This window comes from Lepisosteus oculatus, chromosome 8 (genome assembly GCF_040954835.1).
Source record: "Lepisosteus oculatus isolate fLepOcu1 chromosome 8, fLepOcu1.hap2, whole genome shotgun sequence".
NCBI classification, from domain to species: Eukaryota; Metazoa; Chordata; class Actinopteri; order Semionotiformes; family Lepisosteidae; genus Lepisosteus; species Lepisosteus oculatus.
Window position 1 is genome coordinate 11,273,419 of NC_090703.1, and position 19,630 is coordinate 11,293,048.

The window sequence follows — 19,630 nt, forward strand, 5'->3', positions numbered from 1 at the left end:
GTCTCAACTGATACTCTGCATGGAGGGAACAATGCAAGTCCAGTTCTTTACTAGACACTTGTTAATTAGAGATGGGATAATTAATCCAGTTCCTCAAGATACTGTTTAAAAAAAATTGAATGCCCAGAGTTAATGATTGCAGTCATACTGTATAATGACCTGGCCCTCTAAAGACTTTCAGGCAGTCACATGCTTGTTAATTCTGCAACATGATCATACAACGGTTTGCAATATTCATAAATACCCAGAGTCAAATTATTTTCAGGCTACCAATATTTTAAAAGACTCCATTTGTTTTGGTTAATTTTACTGCAAATGTTTAATTATACGCACCTCCAATATGTACTGTGGCTAAAGGCAAAGGCTAAGCCAGGTGTTGGTATGTAGGTTTCTACAGATTTCTTTGACAATACTTTCACTCTAGACTTTCGGAAGAAGGCCTACATAAAATGAACATATGTTTAAATGCCGCTTCTTAATGACTGTATATTACCGTACAGTTATGCTGAAATGTAATTACAAATACACAAGACTCATAAGTAAAAAACCAGTTCAAAAGAAAAGGTAATTTTACCTATTGCTCAAGCATTCTCAAGCATTATAGGGAAAAGTATTTTCTGTAGTGACTGCACAATATTCACTTTCATATAACAGTCATGAGCTACCAACAATTTATAGCTGTTTAGTTACAACAAACATGGCAACGTTACCAGACAAGACAACAAAGCCAAATTGTAGAATACCATATATAGAATACCAACATATACTGGGGGGTATATTTTCCTTTATTGTTTTTCTGTATTGTGTAACACAAATATAAGGACATTAAGTAATCAGATTGCATAATTCATCTAAAATCAACTGTAATCATTCTGAATATCCACATCTGGACTCCCTTCAAGTAAGTGCCATTACAGAAAGTCCATCAACATCTCCCATCTCATAAAAGCCCCCAATCCTTTACATACATACGTATACTGTAACTGTTTAAAAAAACAGGTTTGAAAAAACATGCTTTTCTGAAAATGATCCCAAGGCAAACATTCTGTGTTCTATATAAGTGCACAGAGATTAGGGCATAACTAGGTTTTCTGTCAAGCCTGTCAGCAACTACCATTAATTACACATCAGTGCCCTGGATGCTATAGGAGCTGCATTTAAACACACTGCAGAAATTTACTGCCAAGTTCATTATATAAGTGGTTCTAACAAGGAATCTGCATAGGTCAGTAACCCTGTACTGCACTTTGTTTAAATGGACATAGGTCAATTTCATGATATCTGTTGTAGAGATTTTAATCAAGGAAATCGCACAATAAAGTGCTTTGGCCTTTTTTTAATTCAATATTTTCTGTCACACATTCCTTTCTTGTAAGTTTCTATTGAAATGACCAAACAAAATATAGTACAATAGCACAAATTCACAGACAAAAAACAGCAAAGTATTTTAATAACAGGGGTAAGTACTATTAAAATATTAGTTTGGCGCTTTAAATGGCTCAGGAACTTAACTACACGCTACAGGATGTCATGCAGATGGGAGTTTGTTTTATAAAATATATAAAACCTGACAGATTGACTACTTTTGTCTGAAAATCAACAGGGTAACCCACAGTGACCAGTCACCCAGACTGGACAGGTGGAGTTAAGCATCTGTAGACCCACTACATATAAAAAAAAAACATTTTCAGCAGCAAGGCACTAGAGATCACAATGCCTACTAAAAGGCAGCCCTCCTGTGTTGCCTTTATTCTAATATAAGCTTGATGTTTTATTTGAAAATGTTGTTTAGAAAAAGGAGTAATGCACAAACACACTGAAAATACAAGGTAAACAACAGACTTTGTGATTCTTTTTGTGGCTGAATCCATGGAAAATATCACATGCCATGGATATGCAAGCTCCTTAAGCCAGGCCACAGCTGTGTCAACTGATTGCGCTTCAATAATGCCTTAAAAAAGCTATGAAGCTTACGGTTCACTGAGCTTCCAATTAATCGCTAAATGAAAGTATGTGCTGTGGCTGCTGACCATTTGATACAGATGTACAATATATTCAAATGAGCACTGAAGAGTTAGAAGAGCATAGGTTTGTGATATGTGAAGAAATTGTATTACGAATCTCTCCCTGATGAAAAATGACTAGTCGGAAGAGACCCTAATTTGCTGCAAACCAGAAAATGATAAGTAGGACTTGGAATTACAGGGTATCTAATGATAGTATCTTCTGTTCAATGAACACAAAGAATACAAAAGACAAGAACAAATATCGCCAACCCCAAAACTTACAACCTTCACGGTGCAGTTTCACAGGAACGTGAAAAAGAAACCAAATGACGATTTTAGTTTTTTCTGATAAGAGGATATATTAAAATTAAACTTCACCACTAAACATTTATAAAAAATCCTCAAATCAAGATTTTAAAGCTTTTAAATTCGAAGTGAATGAAATGGAAAAGAACATTTAAAGTCTGTTTTTAAATACACAGCCTTTAGTTCATAAACATCATTTCCTGCTCAAACAGAAGCTGGCAAATGAGTGCCTTTTGTGGTATTTAAGCACTACGCAGCAGAGAGAAAATTGCAAGTATTCCCAATCTCCGATGACACAGAATGCAAAAATGAAAAACACTTTTCTCTCATAACGTGGCTTCAAATTGTTTTATATTGATTTTCATATGACTCAGAGAGGAGTGTATCAAACAGAGCTATAAGTCACCTCTGCAATTATGAACAATTTGGTTTTAATTATTTGCTTGGCCATTTCTCAATTCCTGAAGTAATCACTGGCAAAACATCCTCCATTCAGCATCGGGTGTAGACTTAGTCAGGAGGTAAAGAAAACAACCAGGAGTTCATATTATGAACGCATGACATATGTTATGCACTGAGATTAATCTTTGAAAAATTGAGAGAAGTACATGTTATGTTTTCTGACACTTCCAGCTGTACAGTTTCAGTGTATTTTAAATCTACATTCAAATAGTCCTGCGAATGTCTTCCACCCCAGAGCGGGAAAAAAACGTTTTGTTTTTTAGGACAGAGGATGTTTAGTTTTTTCTAATTTAAAGACAGTTAGGACTTTTGCAAAATTACCTTTGCAAACATATCCTCATACTGTATATCCATCTGTGACTAAAAAGGATGGAGATGGAGATAAAACAACCTGCGATAACATGGGAATTTAAAATGAATCCTCAAGATAGCCCTGACCTGAAATTGTAAGTTGCAGCTCAAATTGTCGAGAGATGTATGAAGTCACTCCAAAGCTCTTTAAATCCATGCAGTGTTTATTAGAACAGGAAAACTACTTAAATTTGCTTGTCAGATGACTGTGACGCCAGTTCCAGGAGACATGGGTAAGTTTTTTAAAACAGCAAGCAAAAACTAAGACAATCCCCTGAGAATGATAAAAGATGAACCACAGATCCTTTATCAGACTCTTATGCATTAATGGTGTTTTTTATAACTGATGTACTCCCAAACATCTTCAGTTCAAGACAGGAACGTTATTAGGAATACAAAGTAGTCCTGCCTGAAGGAGAGATTTTAATTGTTTTAAATCTTATTAAAAACATACAAAAAGGCAAAAGTGTCAAACCAGGATTCAGGCTTTATAAGATTCTTTTGAAAGAACATGCTATTACAGATGGGAAAAAAAGACAATGCCCATGGGCTAAAATCTACAGGACTAAGTCTATGGGATAAAATGCATCCTATGAGGTGCCTACAATCTTTAAGACTTAAATCCCTCAATTTTAACTTTCCCTTTTCACTAAGAAAAAAATTGGTGCTATTTAGCAATCTGTCAATCCTAATGCAGAGAAATGCATCATTAGCTTCCAGACGTATTACCTGCTTCATAAAAATATAGAAAATCGGAGATCAAGTCAAACCTTGCAATTCATTTCCCAACAAACACTGCTGATTTTAAGCACTGTGTATGAGCACAGAGGAAAAAAAGAGTAGCTCTTTTAATAAGAATTTGAGGTACAATGGTTTATATGAGGCATGTATCACACCAATCAGATCACACAAAAAATCAGATACTGTTGAAAATACAAATGACATAATAGAAAGGGCAAGATGACAAATTTCAGAATAGGTGGAGGGTTATCTTCAAACAGACATCCAGTGCAACAAATTGCTCTCCTCAAAAATGTAAGGTTTTACAATATAGTTACATTGAAAAGGGAACATACTCTTAAATGAAAGAGACAAATACCAAGAAGACTAACCTTTGCTCTATTTGTTGCTACTAACTGATGCAGAATAAACCATTTTGGAATAAAACAAAGCCATTTTAAATTTACTCGCAGGGGAGTATTATGAATGTGACAGCACATCAGGTCATACTAATCTTCAGTCCGGTTTTCTTTTTTCATCTTTGGTTTTATTAATCAATACATAACTACAAAAAAAAACATGCTTGAAAAGCAAAGTACCTGATCTACTCTTGGTATTTTCCATAACAATATTAGCTTCAGTACGATAAAATAAATGCATTACAAGTGATACTGTACATGGTTAGTTCCGTACATTTATCAATATGACTATTCCTGTAAGTACACAGTATCATCTAAACTCACTTCATAGTAAAAAACAGTGGCAAAACTACTAAACTGTATTTATATTTAAAACAGCCTGGCCTTGTTGTACATTGTAACAATTTTCAACACTTACAGCCTTTCATAATGAAATCGCTGAAATCCTGCCTGTTCTGCTATGCTTTAGAGGCTTGTCTGATTCACTATTTTGAGCCAAATTATATCCTATGCTCTCCCAGCAATCCATTTTACAGTCCAAATCCAGTCTGTAAATGCTTTTACAATGCCTTATCAAGAATATTTTTAGGTTGTGATGGTAACCCACTTTTGACATACCAAGAGGCTAAAAGCACGCAATGGTTTGTGTTACACTCCACAGCTAGTTAGGCCTCTGTGAGCTTCAATGCTAACAAATTATACAACTTCTTATAGTTAGCTAAGTCGTCCATTAAACATTACTGTTTTTTATTAAAATGCATCAGAATATGCAATTGTATCACATGTATCTTATCATAAAATGCTCACCTGTTTTATAAAGGCAACAAAAAGAGTTCTTAAAGATGCATCCAAGTGTGTTTTAAAGGTAAACTAAATTCACAATAGGTCACCTAGAAGATGACTTTAAAAGAAAAAATTAACATTTTAAATTTCACGTTACGTGAAGGTAACCATCTTTATGCAGCAATTAATTTTGCCCTGGGTTTTATTCCTCCATCAAATGAAGAGCTGCACTATATGAAGTGTACTGTATATATAATACATTGTTTCAATTGTATAGACCAGAGATCTCCAACCTCTACAAACTATGATCAATTAAACTGGTGGTGTTTTCAATAACAGTAATTTAGAGATCATTTAGAACAAAAATCTGAATATTCTTTAGCTCTAAAGGACCAGTGTTCACTTCATTACTTGCTTAATTGATCATTTGCTTAAATACAGTATGTGTTCTTGTTCTTTAAATAGCAGGCAATTTAAGGTGATCTATAAGTGTAAGTGGATTAGGGTTCTCCAGGACCAGGATTGGTCCACTATTACAAGTGGACAGAAAAATGACTACACAGATGCTATGAAATTTCCTTTTAATTTCAGTCATATTGCAAATGTAATGGATTAAAACTGCTACATTAGCATTACAAAAGTTAAAAAAGCATTATGGGCCTGAGAAAAATACTTCTACACTGCTCCTGTGACAGTCTCTAGACTTGAACTGTACAATACCTAAAAACAAATGTGCATTGAGTGCTCTTAAGGAATTTGAAATTCCGATTCCTAGAAATAATTTTAATTAGCACATCATGATGTGACATAAGACAAATGTGTAACAGAGCTGATGTGTGCCATGTGGCTCAAGAAAGACTATTAAAAGTACTTCTGTAAACGGAATATGAGAAGCAAAAGATAAGAAAATGATAAATAGTTCTACTGGATCAATATTCTACTGAAAATATCTACTGCTTGTGGGGTACAACACACAAACTGCACTAATTAGTTTTACCTTTCCACAAGGTTTGTGTAGCAAAGAAGAAAATTTGCTACAACAAAAGAGGCATTTATCATTCCCTTTTTGATTCAATTTTGAATCAATTATAGTGCAATCTTCTGACTTGACTGAAATAGGAAATATACAGAATTAATTTAGCACTAGTATTACAGACAGTACTCATACTCAGACAAAGAGAAGAGGATCTGAATACTGCCACAACTTTAATGTTGTAGAGGAGTCCTTCCTGGCAATACTCGACATATTTACAAGATACAGACAACCTGCAATTCAAAATAAATTCTGATTTTCATTGTCACTGTGCCATTTAGTTTCTAGTATATGATCTCCAGGTTTTTATAAATACTAATGTCATGTTTCAAAAATTACATCCTGTTTTCTGTTTCTTTGCACCACAACCACACAATAAGTATAATGAGCTGAATATAATGAACATTACACTATTATCCCTTAATAGCAAAGGTACACATTTTGGATTTCTGAACCATAAAGCTTTTCTTACATCAGAAGTAGAGAGATCTTAAGAATTAAGCCAGAGCAAACATTAGGAAGCTCTGAACAAGGAGCTGACCAGCATTTCTGATGTGAAGAGAAACAGGCAGCACATCGTTATTTAATCCACCAAACAAATAGTGACTTTAACATACTTTCTTTGCACCCATAAATATATTAACTTTGATTCTTTTTCAGACACCAATATGTCAAACCCACCATTTATTTTATGCAAATTTGCAATTTCTACATCACAGCGGACTGAGAGAAATATTAGTCAACGTTGGGAAATAATACTGAGATTTGTCACACTACGATAACGCATTACCATTGTCTTAGTAAAGGTGTGACAGCTTGTTAAACATCTGTTATTTCACATGCTACCTATTTCTACAGTTACAGAAAAGAAAATATTATTATATCGAGAATCTTATGCATTAGAAACCTAAGGAGTATCCTGTGTTTCCTGTATCTAAAATCTATATCTAAAAGCTCTGCATGTAAATCCATCCATCCATTTTTCCACTTCTTCCAAATCCCAGTTGGGACAGTGTCACGAGGGAGCTGGAGCCAATCCCGGCAAGCAACGGAATCAAGGCAGGATGCACCCTGGACAGGACCGTCACAGGCCACACCAACACACATGTGCTCACACCAGGGCCAGTCTTCCTGGAAGCTGTTTAACCCATCAGTATGCCTTTTGAGCGTAAGAGGAAACTGGAGCACCCAGGGGAAATCCAATGGGGACAAGGGGTATAGCATACAGACGCATGGAGATAGCACCCCACGTCCGGACACGAACCCAGGGCCTCAGTGGTGTTAGACAGCAATGCTAGCCACTGAGCCACCATGCAGCCCTCTATGTACAGTATGTGAAAAGTTTTGGAATATTTCTGACTTTTTTTCTTCCAGAACAAACCACAAATCAAACTAAATTGAGTTTTCCAAAATCACAAATCACTAAAAAGCAGACATAACAAGAAGATAATATTCATAGACACCTGAAAAAAAATAATAAAGGAAGTGAAAACAAACATTTCCTTCACATATACAGGATTATCTTATTCGGACAATACTACAAGCTGTATATCATTCAGTAATAGTTTCTAACAGTATTATCTCATAACTCCATTCAAAATGAAAATATCAGTTCCATCTACCTTCTATGGCAAGAGGCAGCCCCACAAATCTGTGTTTAAGTCATATTTAAGTGGTTACAAATTTGGACTGCTTTTTCTTAGCAGAGTGGGTAGGACATCTGTCTGAGGTCTACATTTCTCCTGAAGTTATTGGTATAATTAACTCTTCATCTAATCACAAAGCTACAGGAGGGGTGTTTTATTACTTTTCATTCCGTCGTTTTGCACATAGGAATTCAGTCTACAAACATCTGGACTGTAATGTTCACAGTGTTTATAGTTCACATATTTTAACATCCCAATATACATATATTCACCTTGGCTTGCAATAAAACTGATGAAATAGGCCTAACTGTTCCATTTAAATTACACTATACTCATTTCTATTCTGAGCTTAAGACTTAGAATTCAGTTCCACTGATTAAGACTAAAAACTGCAGGAATGAAAAATTCGACCATTTGTCCTTATTAAAAAATACATGGTCCTATGTTTGAGCTTCCAGTCTCCAATATTTAAAAACAAACGAAAGCAACAAGACTGTCATATCCTTAGCTGAAGCTTGTATAAAGAGAATGCTATACAGTACTTACCAGAAGGGGCCAAAATATTTAACAATTATCCAGCAATCTTTCACACTGTTGCCCTAATACTACAGTACAAACCAAATCCCAGGATAAACATCTTAAAACCAACTGAGGCACAGTGGTTAGCATTACTATTTCACAGCTCTGGGGCCCTGGGTTCAATTCTGGACCTGGGGTGCTATCTGCTTGGAGTTAGTAAGTTCTCCCCGTTTCTACGGGTGCTCCGGTTTCATCCCACAGTCCACAAACAAACTGGTAGGTTAACTGGGTCCTGTCAAATATTGGCCCTGGTTTGAGCATGTGTGTCTGTGTGTGCTCCGTGATGGACTTCCTGTGCAGGGAGTATAGTGCCTTACACCAGTTGCTTGCTGGGATAGGCTCTGGCTTCCCCATGAACCTGAAGTGGAAGAAGCAGTCATTTGATCTTAAAACCAAGTTCTAATTGCCTTGGCAATTCCAATCCAAGGTACTAGTCTACAGCACATCTTTATAAAACTGGAACTGTCCATCACTTTAATACAGTTCCGAATTAGAACCTCCAGTTGTATAGGACTTGGGCCATGGTCTTGTCCTGCAAAGGGACAATGAGGACACAGACATTTTTGGACACACTATAAGCTCCACCGTGCTACAGAGGAGGGTGTAGCCAATTGAAAGAGTGATACCTCTCTCTCTCTGACATAACCCAAGCGGCCAGCAAGTTATCTCCCTATTACTCCACCAACTGTGCTAAACTAGTAATGAAGGCTTATATTAGATATGGCCCAGGCTCTTTCTGGTGACTTACAGACCACAGGTCTCGCAGTGGGCTCTGAATGAGCCCCTTGGGAAACCCAGGCTTAAAGGTTATGTGTTCAGCTTGGCTGCAGGACTTAAAATCTATCAGGAAGAGGAGAGCTGTGAAAAACTCCCTAAACAGAATGTTCATGACAAGTATCTATTGATAAAAATCTATTTCTAGATAGGAGAGTTATTTTTTTCAGCAAAGGGTGCAATCAAGACGGAAATTACAGAAAGAGCAAAATATGGGACAAGAAAAATGACTCATAGGTAAACAGGAATAAAACAAACAGGCTGCAAAGATGAATGGGGAAATGCAGTTATATCTATAATCAAAGCATTACTATTCCTGCAGCTCATGTATTACTCATTTTATTTCTGCTGGAAAATGTCAAAGTTACAATATGAATTTTATCTTACAGTTTTCAGACAAGGGTTAGGATTTAACCTTCAAAAACCAAAGCCTATGCAGCAAGAGAAGAAATGAATGGACACTTCACTAGAAAAACTGAAAGCGAGATGTTATCTCTAGTGCAAGAGTGCTGCTTATAGTTTCTCATCACATAAAACAATTGAGAACAATAACAAGGATTCAATAAAAGAAAGCAGATTTTTGACTATAAAATCTTTAGATTGCCATTTAAGAGGCACATTCCACATTCCCTTTGTACAGTTTTATGTGGTAGGTCATATGATAGTTAAAATGCTATTAAAATCAAAGATTAATGTAATCCTGAAACATAATAATGTCATGCATATATAGTGCATGCTGATTTTTATTTGCACAGATATTTACCAGACCTATTACTGAAGTGCAGCACTCATTTAATCTTTAGTTACCACACACTCAAAAGAGCATGACACCTCCTATGACAGAGTCCCTAGTCACCGTTCTTTGGCATTGGTTTGGAAATTATGATCCTGCATGGAAGAGTACCACCAATTTAACTGATTAAGCCACTTAAATCTGCTTCTTTAAATGTCCTTTAAATGTCTCCCCATCCAGTAATGACTAAGCTGAGCTTCTGAAATATGACAATATCATATGACAATTGTCATATGACAATATGACAATTGATACTGCTGCTTCATCATTCACCTTAAAACACAAACATTGGCAAAACTCTCTCTCTCTTTCCTAGTGTTAATCCCGCATCAGCAGGGTCCGCTTGTCGGCACACCAGTCTCCATTTGGTGGTTTGAACCAAATCTTTGAGCTGACGTTGCCATTAACTGCGACCGAGAAATACTCCAACCGGCGCGTCGCTGCGCCTGCCATCGGAGTGGGGGAGTGCCAATTCATAGAGGGGGATTATTAGGAGGCATGGGAAATTTGGCCAGGATGCCGGGGTTACACCCCTACTCTTTTCGAGAAACACCCTGGGATTTTTAATGACCTCGGTTTTACGTCTCATCTGAAGGACAGCACTTATTTTACAGTAAAGTGTCCCCGTCACTATACTGGGGCATTAGGACCCACACAGACCGCAGGGTGGGCGCCCCCTGCTGGCCCCCCTAACACCTCTTCCAGCAGCAACCTTAGTTTTTCCCAGGAGGTCTCCCATCCAGGTACTGACCAGGCTCACACCTGCTTGAGCTTCACTGGGTTGCCAGTTTTGAGTTGCAGGGTGTTATGGGTGCTGGCCACAAACATTGGTAAATAATTTAAGGTATTCTTACTCCATGGAATATTCTTATTAAGACTGGGAGTACCTCATTATTTTCAGTGTACCTGATGAGGAGCTACAATTACAGATTCAATAGCTACTTAAATACAGGAATAATGTGACTGCAAGTAGGAAGCACAGTTCCTTAAAGAACTATCCTAACGTTGGATATCTTAATGAAGAAAAAAACTTTAAAATCTGTACTGTAGTAAATATTGAAAGTTGATCTATTTGACCACATGAACATGAACAATCAAACAGGGGTTGTTCAAAAAACAGCGTATTCTCTAAGAAATAATTTCATACTTCCATCAAAAATCTGAAAAAGTGAAAAATTAAATAACTATAATGAACAAACTTGAGAAATATGAATCATATGGCATGCTATTATAAAGTTACATGCAATATCGCTGTTACTAACATGATCAACCAGCATTAAAATCTGGTATCATCAAAAAATGATTTTTAAGACTGGACCACCTTTAATTTAGAAAAGGTAGCTATGGCAGCATGCAAGCTGTGAAAAGAAATAACAATTCTGTAAATCTTTTTGTTAGTAACTTTAGTGAGGGAGGGTAATTGTCTTTCAATTACTTGGAGGCACTAAATTTCAACCATTTTAGTCACCCACGAAGATGTAAATTTCCTTTTTTGAAAAATGCATCATACATTTTGTCACTCATGAAAAGTAAAATGCTATCCATTTAAAGGTGGAAATGTCTCAAATGATAACCTATTTGGCACAATCTTTGAGTGCCATTTAACATTTCAACTTTTTAACTAGTGTGCTTTTTTTAATTACATTTCTGAGAATGACTTGACACAAAGAGACAAGGAAATCATTTTGTAGAGGGGAATCTTAGAAATGTGACTGTCATCATCTCCTATTGATAAAATCAAGCTTTTCAGAAAACCCTAATCCAAGGTAATAAGAGGTTCATAAATAAGAAAGCAACATTTTGTTATTTTGGTTACAGCAGAAACAACCTTAGTAACTTTCTTAAAGGCCGGTGATATACAATCCATAGATGTCGCTTTGTACCTTTACACTAAAGAAAGGTAGTTCTGGATCGGTTTGTGTCTCTGTCCTTAAAATAAAGCTGCTGCAAAAGGGCTCAATCTTCCTCTTCAAAACGTTTCTCCATCCGCACTGTTTTATTACAACACAGACAGAAAACAAAACCATTACAGTAACTTAGCCTCTGTGTAACTGGAGCAATAATATGTGTTTCAATTTAATTTACTACCACAATGCACATCTCATGTGAAGTTATCTAATGGCTCCACTCATTAGCCATCAAATCCAATCACAACTCCAACAGTTAAGAGCAAATGAGCTCTGCAGGCCCCATTCAGACAAAAGCCTGGATGCAAACATAATGAACATGGATCAACCCTTTCTGGTGTTAAATGTTTTTACAAACTATTGATTTGTGATAAAGGAACACTGGATATTGAAGCAGAGCACTACACCACATCAACACTGGAGTTCAAAAGGGATCCTGAAAACCTTAAACCAGTGGTACAAAAATGTAGGCAACAAAAATGGTAGAAAACTGTTGCTTGCAACATCAGAGTAAATTGAAAGTTACATTTTTTACCAGTAACACCATGAAAGAAACTCATATTCAAACATAAAATCACATTTTGAGAACTATTTCATAAGAAACAGCAGCTACAACAGAGGAATATTCTACTTTTCTGCCATTTTCTGCTTATATTTTTATGTTAGCAATAGACAGGTGAGTTAAGGAGGCACATAAATATATAAGGTATTTGAAATCAGAAATCTTATTTTAATAATAATTGTGCCATTAATGGCACAAAAGTAAATGGACTAATTCCTTAACAAATTTGAATATTTTTAATTGTTAAAAACTATTCTCTCTTTCCCAAGTCTGCATGGCTGCAGTTTTCATGGTATACAGTTTTAACCATGTATTCACCAGAACTGATAAGAGTCATTTGACTTACATGAGCCTGGGTTGATTCGTAAACCTTAAACCTTAACTTTGAAATACTTTTAGTCTCTGCTCTGTTAGATCATGTTGCCAGGCATTTGTTAGGGAATTGACAGTATTCTGCTAGAGGTGATACATGGGGTAAATTCTGCAGGATGTGGACATTAGGGATAAATGTGGCCAGTAGACTACCTCATACAACAGGAGCTTTACAGACACTTTCAAGAAACAAGAGCACTGAATGTAGCCCATAATCTTTGAGAATTGGCTGGCAAATCAAATCACAGTGATAATATAACAAAGGAGATATTCCTTAAATATTCATCAGGTTCATGAAATAATGTAAGGAACAGGTTCCTTTAAGTCTGAAGTCTCTTCTACAAGTGAGAATGTTTCTGAAACCTACTGTACGTCCAATGGTATCATTAATTAACATTAAGACATTAAAGAGGAATCAAGGGATATTTCAATTTAAAAAAAACTTCAAGTGTGGTCCACCACTTCAGTTAATGACAAAGGAAGAAAATGAAAATTTTAAAAGAGACAAACAGCTGAACACACACAGCCAATCAATTTAGAGTAATTAAGATCAAACTAAGGTAAGCAAATTCGGAGCCGAATGACCAAAATGTGGGAATTTTTAGTTCCAACTGATGACTGCATTACATTACAAAACGTTTAACATTAAGTAAATTCAGATTAGTTGTCCACTCTTAATCCCCAAATAGATTAAGGTTAATATTAAGGGTCAAATGAGAGAAGGCTATTCTACGCATCTAGCTCGTTTAGTTGGCAGTAACTAAATGATCCAAGGATCTCAATCTCAAACTCTACTGTTTATTGAAAGAAGCCAAAGTATCAGCTTCAATAACATGGTTGGGTAGCTTGTTCCTGACTCCCTTTGATTCTAAATGAGCCAAAACAGCATCCAGACTGTAGAAACACACAGTTTCAATGGCTATAAAAATACAAACAGTTATGACTCTCTCTAAAACCATCTTTGCTGAGTAATTCATGATGGAGCCAGATAAACAAATAATTTAGTAAGTAATTATATACATATAAACATTCAAGACAGAATTAAACGTTATACGAGAGAGCCCTTTTCAAACTGGACTTGACACAGCATGGAAAAGAACACAGAGAAATCTTTAGAAGGATTTTTTTTTTAAATGCCGAAATAAAAAAATAAAAAAACAAAGAACCAAAAAAAGCTCACAACAGAGTTCACAAACCACAATCCCTCTTTTTATCTACAGAGCCTGAGACCTGCAGAGTAAAGAGCTTTAGTCTAATAAAGCTGTTTTACAAGTACGTTAATGTTTTTCGTAGAAATAGTCAACTTGTCCACAGCAGTCAGCAGAGAACGAGGCAATATAGTTCACTATGGCCGATGACACTGTACCATTCAACCTACAACCCACTTATTACACGTATATATGAGGTTGAAAATTAAAAAGAACATTAGATGAGGGCTGTCAGAAATATTTTAGACTGCAAAGAACAATCACACTTTTAGTAGCCACTGACTTAAACAGATTCATGGTAAAAGTATGAAATAATTATCAATTTTTCACACTTCATGAAGTTTGGATTATTAAAACTGTTTTTTAACTAGGGTTTGACAATTGGGGTTTAAGTGATCCAGAGCCATCTTCTAATCAAATTCAGATAAGGTTCATTACGGAAAAGGGCACAACATGCACTCTTATTTCACTTCAATGCATATTTATTCACGTAGTTGACAGAATTAATGTCTTAAGCTACATCTTAAATTAAAATCTAGAATATATTTTTCTCTAAAATTGAACAAGAGATATCCCTGCAACTCTTTCAACAAAAACTAAAGCACGAAAATGAATCACAGATCCATGGATCAAAAGGCAACTTGAAATATGGCTTTGAGAGAAATTTAAAGCTGAAAAGTTACAATCCTAGTTAGTTCTGTAAAGGACATACTGCACTACTATTACTAACCACATGTTTCGCCCAGATTTAAGTGAGTGCCTGGCCAGCATGTATCCTCTGTCTCTTTGCTAAATGTGCACTCCATGTGCAGGCAGAGGACTTTCACCCACCTGGTCATCTGCACTATCAGTCACACTGGTAAACTGAAGAGTTCATATAGCTCTAAATCCTTCCTCATTCTTATAGTTTTAATAAGACCATCCAAGAGGAAAAACAGCATTTTCACTTAGATAAAAAAGGTTCCACTGAGATCTGCAAATGTGCTTTCTTGCAAGAGAATTAAGTCCATCTGTCTAACGAGAAGAGTTGGTACTTTAAACAGTAACTGCATGAGCAACATATGCAGTTAAATACATGCAAATTAATATGTACATTTTAAGCATAGACTTCTTTGTACAGTTTTTTTATTAATTCTTAACTGTAAAATATATTAGCATTATTAAGCGGACATAGCGTCAAGACAAATCGTAATAGATTTCAGTTTTGCTACTGAGGGAGGCACTAGTAAAGTCACTTCTCTAGACATGCGTCAGATTACTTGCAAAGAAACTTGCACATAAAGTTTTGTCTGCATGCAAAGAGACCAGCATAGACTTCACTTCCCAAGACTACAAAGCATTTGACAAGTTTTTCCATGAAGAACCCCCAACACCCAGTGGCAAAATCTCCACACTCTGAGAATGTGTTTGAGTCCTAAGTGTCCTACAATAAGGGAGTCATAGGCATTGTGATGGATGACAAACACTACAATGCAAAACATCGTCTAGCTATACATGTACATATGAATGAAATATGTACTATGTACTGACTAAAGATAAGAGAAAACCCTGATGTATTCACCCAGATAGACATTCGGACTCTTGACAATTAGGAACTCAAGGGTAAATCAAGCATCTACAGTTGTCTATACTGTGCCACCAAGAAGTGATTCCAGGTACATAGAAAATACATCATAAACCCATGAGCAAAGAAGGAACAAGCAGATAGAACACCATCAGCTTTAGAACAGTATTTTCAGAGCCCAGACTTTACAATTGTGATGAAAAACGGGATGATATAGGAAATTTGGATAAGGCACGTAATGGGATAGTGTCAGCTCTGGAATGTATTACTGAAAGCCTTGAGGCACATTACTCAAGAACACAGCATTCAAATCAACTTCAGGACAGAGCAGGATATAGTACACAGCCTGGCACAGGTTTCCAATTAAATACTAAGCTGTTCAGTGAAATGTAATGCCGTAGTATTCCCATTTTAATCAAACCAGACATTTTCAGGAAGCACTTTAATTTGAACCTTTTCTCAACATGTGAGAACTACCGCAGTGTTCTCAACAAATCTCAATCAACAGATATGACAGACTGTCTTTAAATATCTGGGGTTATTACCTGAAGTATTTTTTTTTTAAAATTACAATACCCTTTCAGCAGTACTCTTCCAACCCTCCTCTACATAAATGTATTACGCTCAACTCTCAAAAGTGAAACATTCCCGCATACTCCAATGACACTGCAAACTTGCTGAGCAATGCCAGCTTTATTGGGTATACGGGCACGGTGAACGTCCAGCATGACTTTCCAACATAAGGCGTGGCTTTAATCCTTCGACATTCAAATTACCTGTGTTCCCAGAGTTACCATAACCCCCAAGTACATTCACGGTGTGGGAAAACAGTGTGATTTTCTATCAAATCTGTAGCCTTCTACAGAGATCAGAGCAGACATTTTCAATACCGACCTCAACGAAGGGTTTCCAAACTGCTGAAGAAACGAAAGGTTGTCTGATAGGGCACTTAAGCCACATAATAATCATCAAGCAGTACTCTTGACACCCGAAATTACATACTGCGTCGAACAGCGACTCCGCTCATCCAGGCTGAAAGTGTTTAACAGTTTACAATACGCCCACCTTACGCATGATTTCACACATTGAATTCAGATCATTAACGTCTCCTCTTACGCCTCTGTCCTAGTCACAACCAGAGAGACCTGCGTGTCGGTCACGGCAAATTCATGCAATACACAAAACAGCTCGCACGCTAGGCGTACTAAGTTACCATATAGTTCTGCTTCGCGTACCGCCTCCGCAAGACAGGGTCGCCTTGGAAAGTGAGATCAACTACGGATAAAACACCAACCCCGAGAAAATGAGAAACAAGTAACCAAATGGAGACACATCCATTGCTTTGCGTGGCACCTCACACACAAGCTAACTGAGCAGATCTGTCACACGACCCGACTGTCGCCGCACGTCACGTCCCGAACGATTGAAGCACAGACACCGTGAAGTTCACGCACGCAAGTTTAGACACATTTGTGCACCACTTCGTCTATATATGACCATGACGGACGCTAGATGCACATTCCAAAGCAGGTGAAACAGGGCCTTTTTCAGCTGTCAGCTCAGTGCATACCACAACTGTTTAACAAGAAAGGCGAAAAGCAAACTGGAGGTAGGTGTCACTTTGGTTGCGTCAGCCGCATTATACCCCATTACTTCTCTACTTTAAAAGCAAACATTAATGCTATAAGAGCCGTTGGCTTGGAGAACGTAACGTCCTGTTTACCTTTCTGACGCCTTTGTAGATATAAAAGTATAGCTCCCGGCCCACATTGAAACAGATTCTGTCGCCGTTACCAGACTGGTCGTTGACGTTGACGAAGGAGACTTTGACGGGGTTAGAGCCCTGGGAATTGAAAGGCACCCTGTTGGGGCGGCTATATTCGGAGTGAGTGAGGAGTTTGTAGACGCCTTCCCGGGTGGTGAACTGAGTTTTAATTTCGTTCATCTCCTTCCCTCCTCCCTCCGCCGCCATCTTGAAAATTAGCATTCATCCTGCCCCAAGCCCGGATCTTACACACGGAGCATGCGTACTGCTGCTCGCGGAGCCGACTCGCATGGCGCTGGTTCGTCAGCTGATCCAGGAATTCACGTGCTTCTTCCTTAATTGCAAAATAGCATGTGGAGTGCGGGTCACAGGGCTCGTCAAGGTAAGAGCGGAGGTGGACTGCGCCCGGAGGCCATCGCTGGTCAGCGCTCACACCGCAGTGCTGTCAAGGGCATCACCCACAAAGGGTCAATTAAAAGAGAAACTTGCATGAGAGTTTCAAAATATTCACAGTTTCTGATGACGACGTCTTTCACACGTTACAAGGCTGGAAACGTGCTATCTGCTAACACGTTATCGGGTAAAAATGCATTATGTATTGGTTATAAAACACTGTATTCACATGTGTACGCATATAATATAGATCTATGTACGACTCACGGTATTTTTTATTTGTTATTATTTGCTTTTAACATTAACATATAGCTTATTGGTATAGTCTCCAGCATACCAGTCTTTCAAAATGAAACAACGCGATTGTCCATCCATAAAAAATGAAATAAAACTATAACAATAACAATAATATGTTATGGCACGTAGGGAGAGAACCGTGCCTTGCTCCACTACCAAAACAAGGGTCAAATTAATTAAATGTATTATGAGGGAAAACCTTCACTGAACATCCAGACAGTGCGCAGATCTTAAAGAAATGATCCGATCTCGAGTGAGGATAGTCGATTTCGCATCCCAGTCTTTGATATGTTTCTCGTCAGGTTTATGTACAAGAGACAGGACTTGACACTGTTGAACTTCTTTATTCTTTAACACTACATGTACGGCGGCAACGTGAGGGAAGACATCGGGAGTGCAGGCCTGATTGCTTATATCCCGTTCAACGGCATCAACGCCCCTGGGCTCTCAAATAAAACAAATAAACCATTTTTGAAGGGGAACAGCGTAAAGAAGTGAACGAGCCGCTGGATTCATAACTGACAGGTTGCGGGTTCGAGTCACCGCTGCAGACACTAATGTACCCGTCAGCCAGGTACCTTACCCATAGTTCCCATAGGGGGTAATGCCTGCGATGAACCTATGTCCCATCTTCGGCTGGGGGTTAGTCACATGGTCCTAGTCCGCTTAACACTAAGGTAACTAGGATGAGCTCGGGCCGGATGAATCACTATGCTCTGCTATGGACTTTGACTTCCAAATTTCCACGTCTCTGCTGATATTGACCTGCTGTGGATAATCACACGCAACAACCCCCATATGACCTCAAAACAGGTTAATAAGCGCTCATTTTATACGTTTGTTTTCTCTTGTAATGAAGTTGTGTTGCTGTACTCTTGTTATTTTGGCGTGTGGTACAGTTTAGTGCGATAACGGGTGCAGATTGCGTCAAAAAGCGAACCGATGGCGCCTCCTAGTGGCCAACCAAGGTTGACAACATCACGACCAAAACGTGAGACCGTAAAGCTCGAATAAAATAAGTCGAAGATACACGCATTGAACTTTATTATATTAGATTCATGAGGCGAATTCATGTTAAAGGGTGGCAGAGATCAAATATTTCATGATGCTAGGGAAAACCTGAAAATGTTTGTGTCCCACGCCTTTAAAAATGCAGTGACGATAACGTTTTCCCCGTTATCCTGTTGTCCTGACTATTTTTAAAGAGCATTACTTTTAAGAGCAGAACTGCATATTAACGACCTTTTCCTAAACTGATAAGAGCATGTACTGTACATTAAATTAAAGTACATTTGGGACCTAACGTATCTATCAAAAGTATTGGTATAGTTAATAGAAAAAAAAAATTACAACGTGTCTAAACATTTGTCTAGACAAAAATAAGATCTTATATCTTTTTCCTAGCTAAGTTTAATAAAATAATAAAGACAAAGGTACGAGTAAACAAAAACAGCATTTTATCAGCATTTTAGAAAACAGTGCAGAAACAAAAACGTTTACATTATAAAAGTTGGTCAAAAAGCTTACTAAAACCCCATCTTTTTTTTACCTTTTAATTACCGCATTTTCTTACCCTTCGAATTATGCCGCTAATATGAAATTTAGCCAACAGTGCGCTTTCCGTTTCCAGAGTCCAACTAGGAATTGATATTATAGATCTGAACAGCTATAGAGGATAGATCGCACACTT

At 37.4% G+C, this 19,630-nt stretch overlaps 1 protein-coding gene across 1 annotated transcript in view; it reads right to left on the reverse strand.

Annotated features, from left to right (window-relative positions):
• Nucleotides 1-17,508, reverse strand: part of wdr20a (WD repeat domain 20a) — a 35,118-nt gene extending 17,610 nt beyond the window's left edge. Inside the window, exon 1 of the mRNA XM_006632232.3 lies at nt 17,209-17,508. Within this exon, the coding sequence (XP_006632295.1) occupies nt 17,209-17,472 (264 nt within the window). The 5' untranslated portion in view covers nt 17,473-17,508. The remainder of the gene's footprint in view (nt 1-17,208) is intronic.
• Between the last annotated feature and the right edge of the window lie 2,122 nt (nt 17,509-19,630).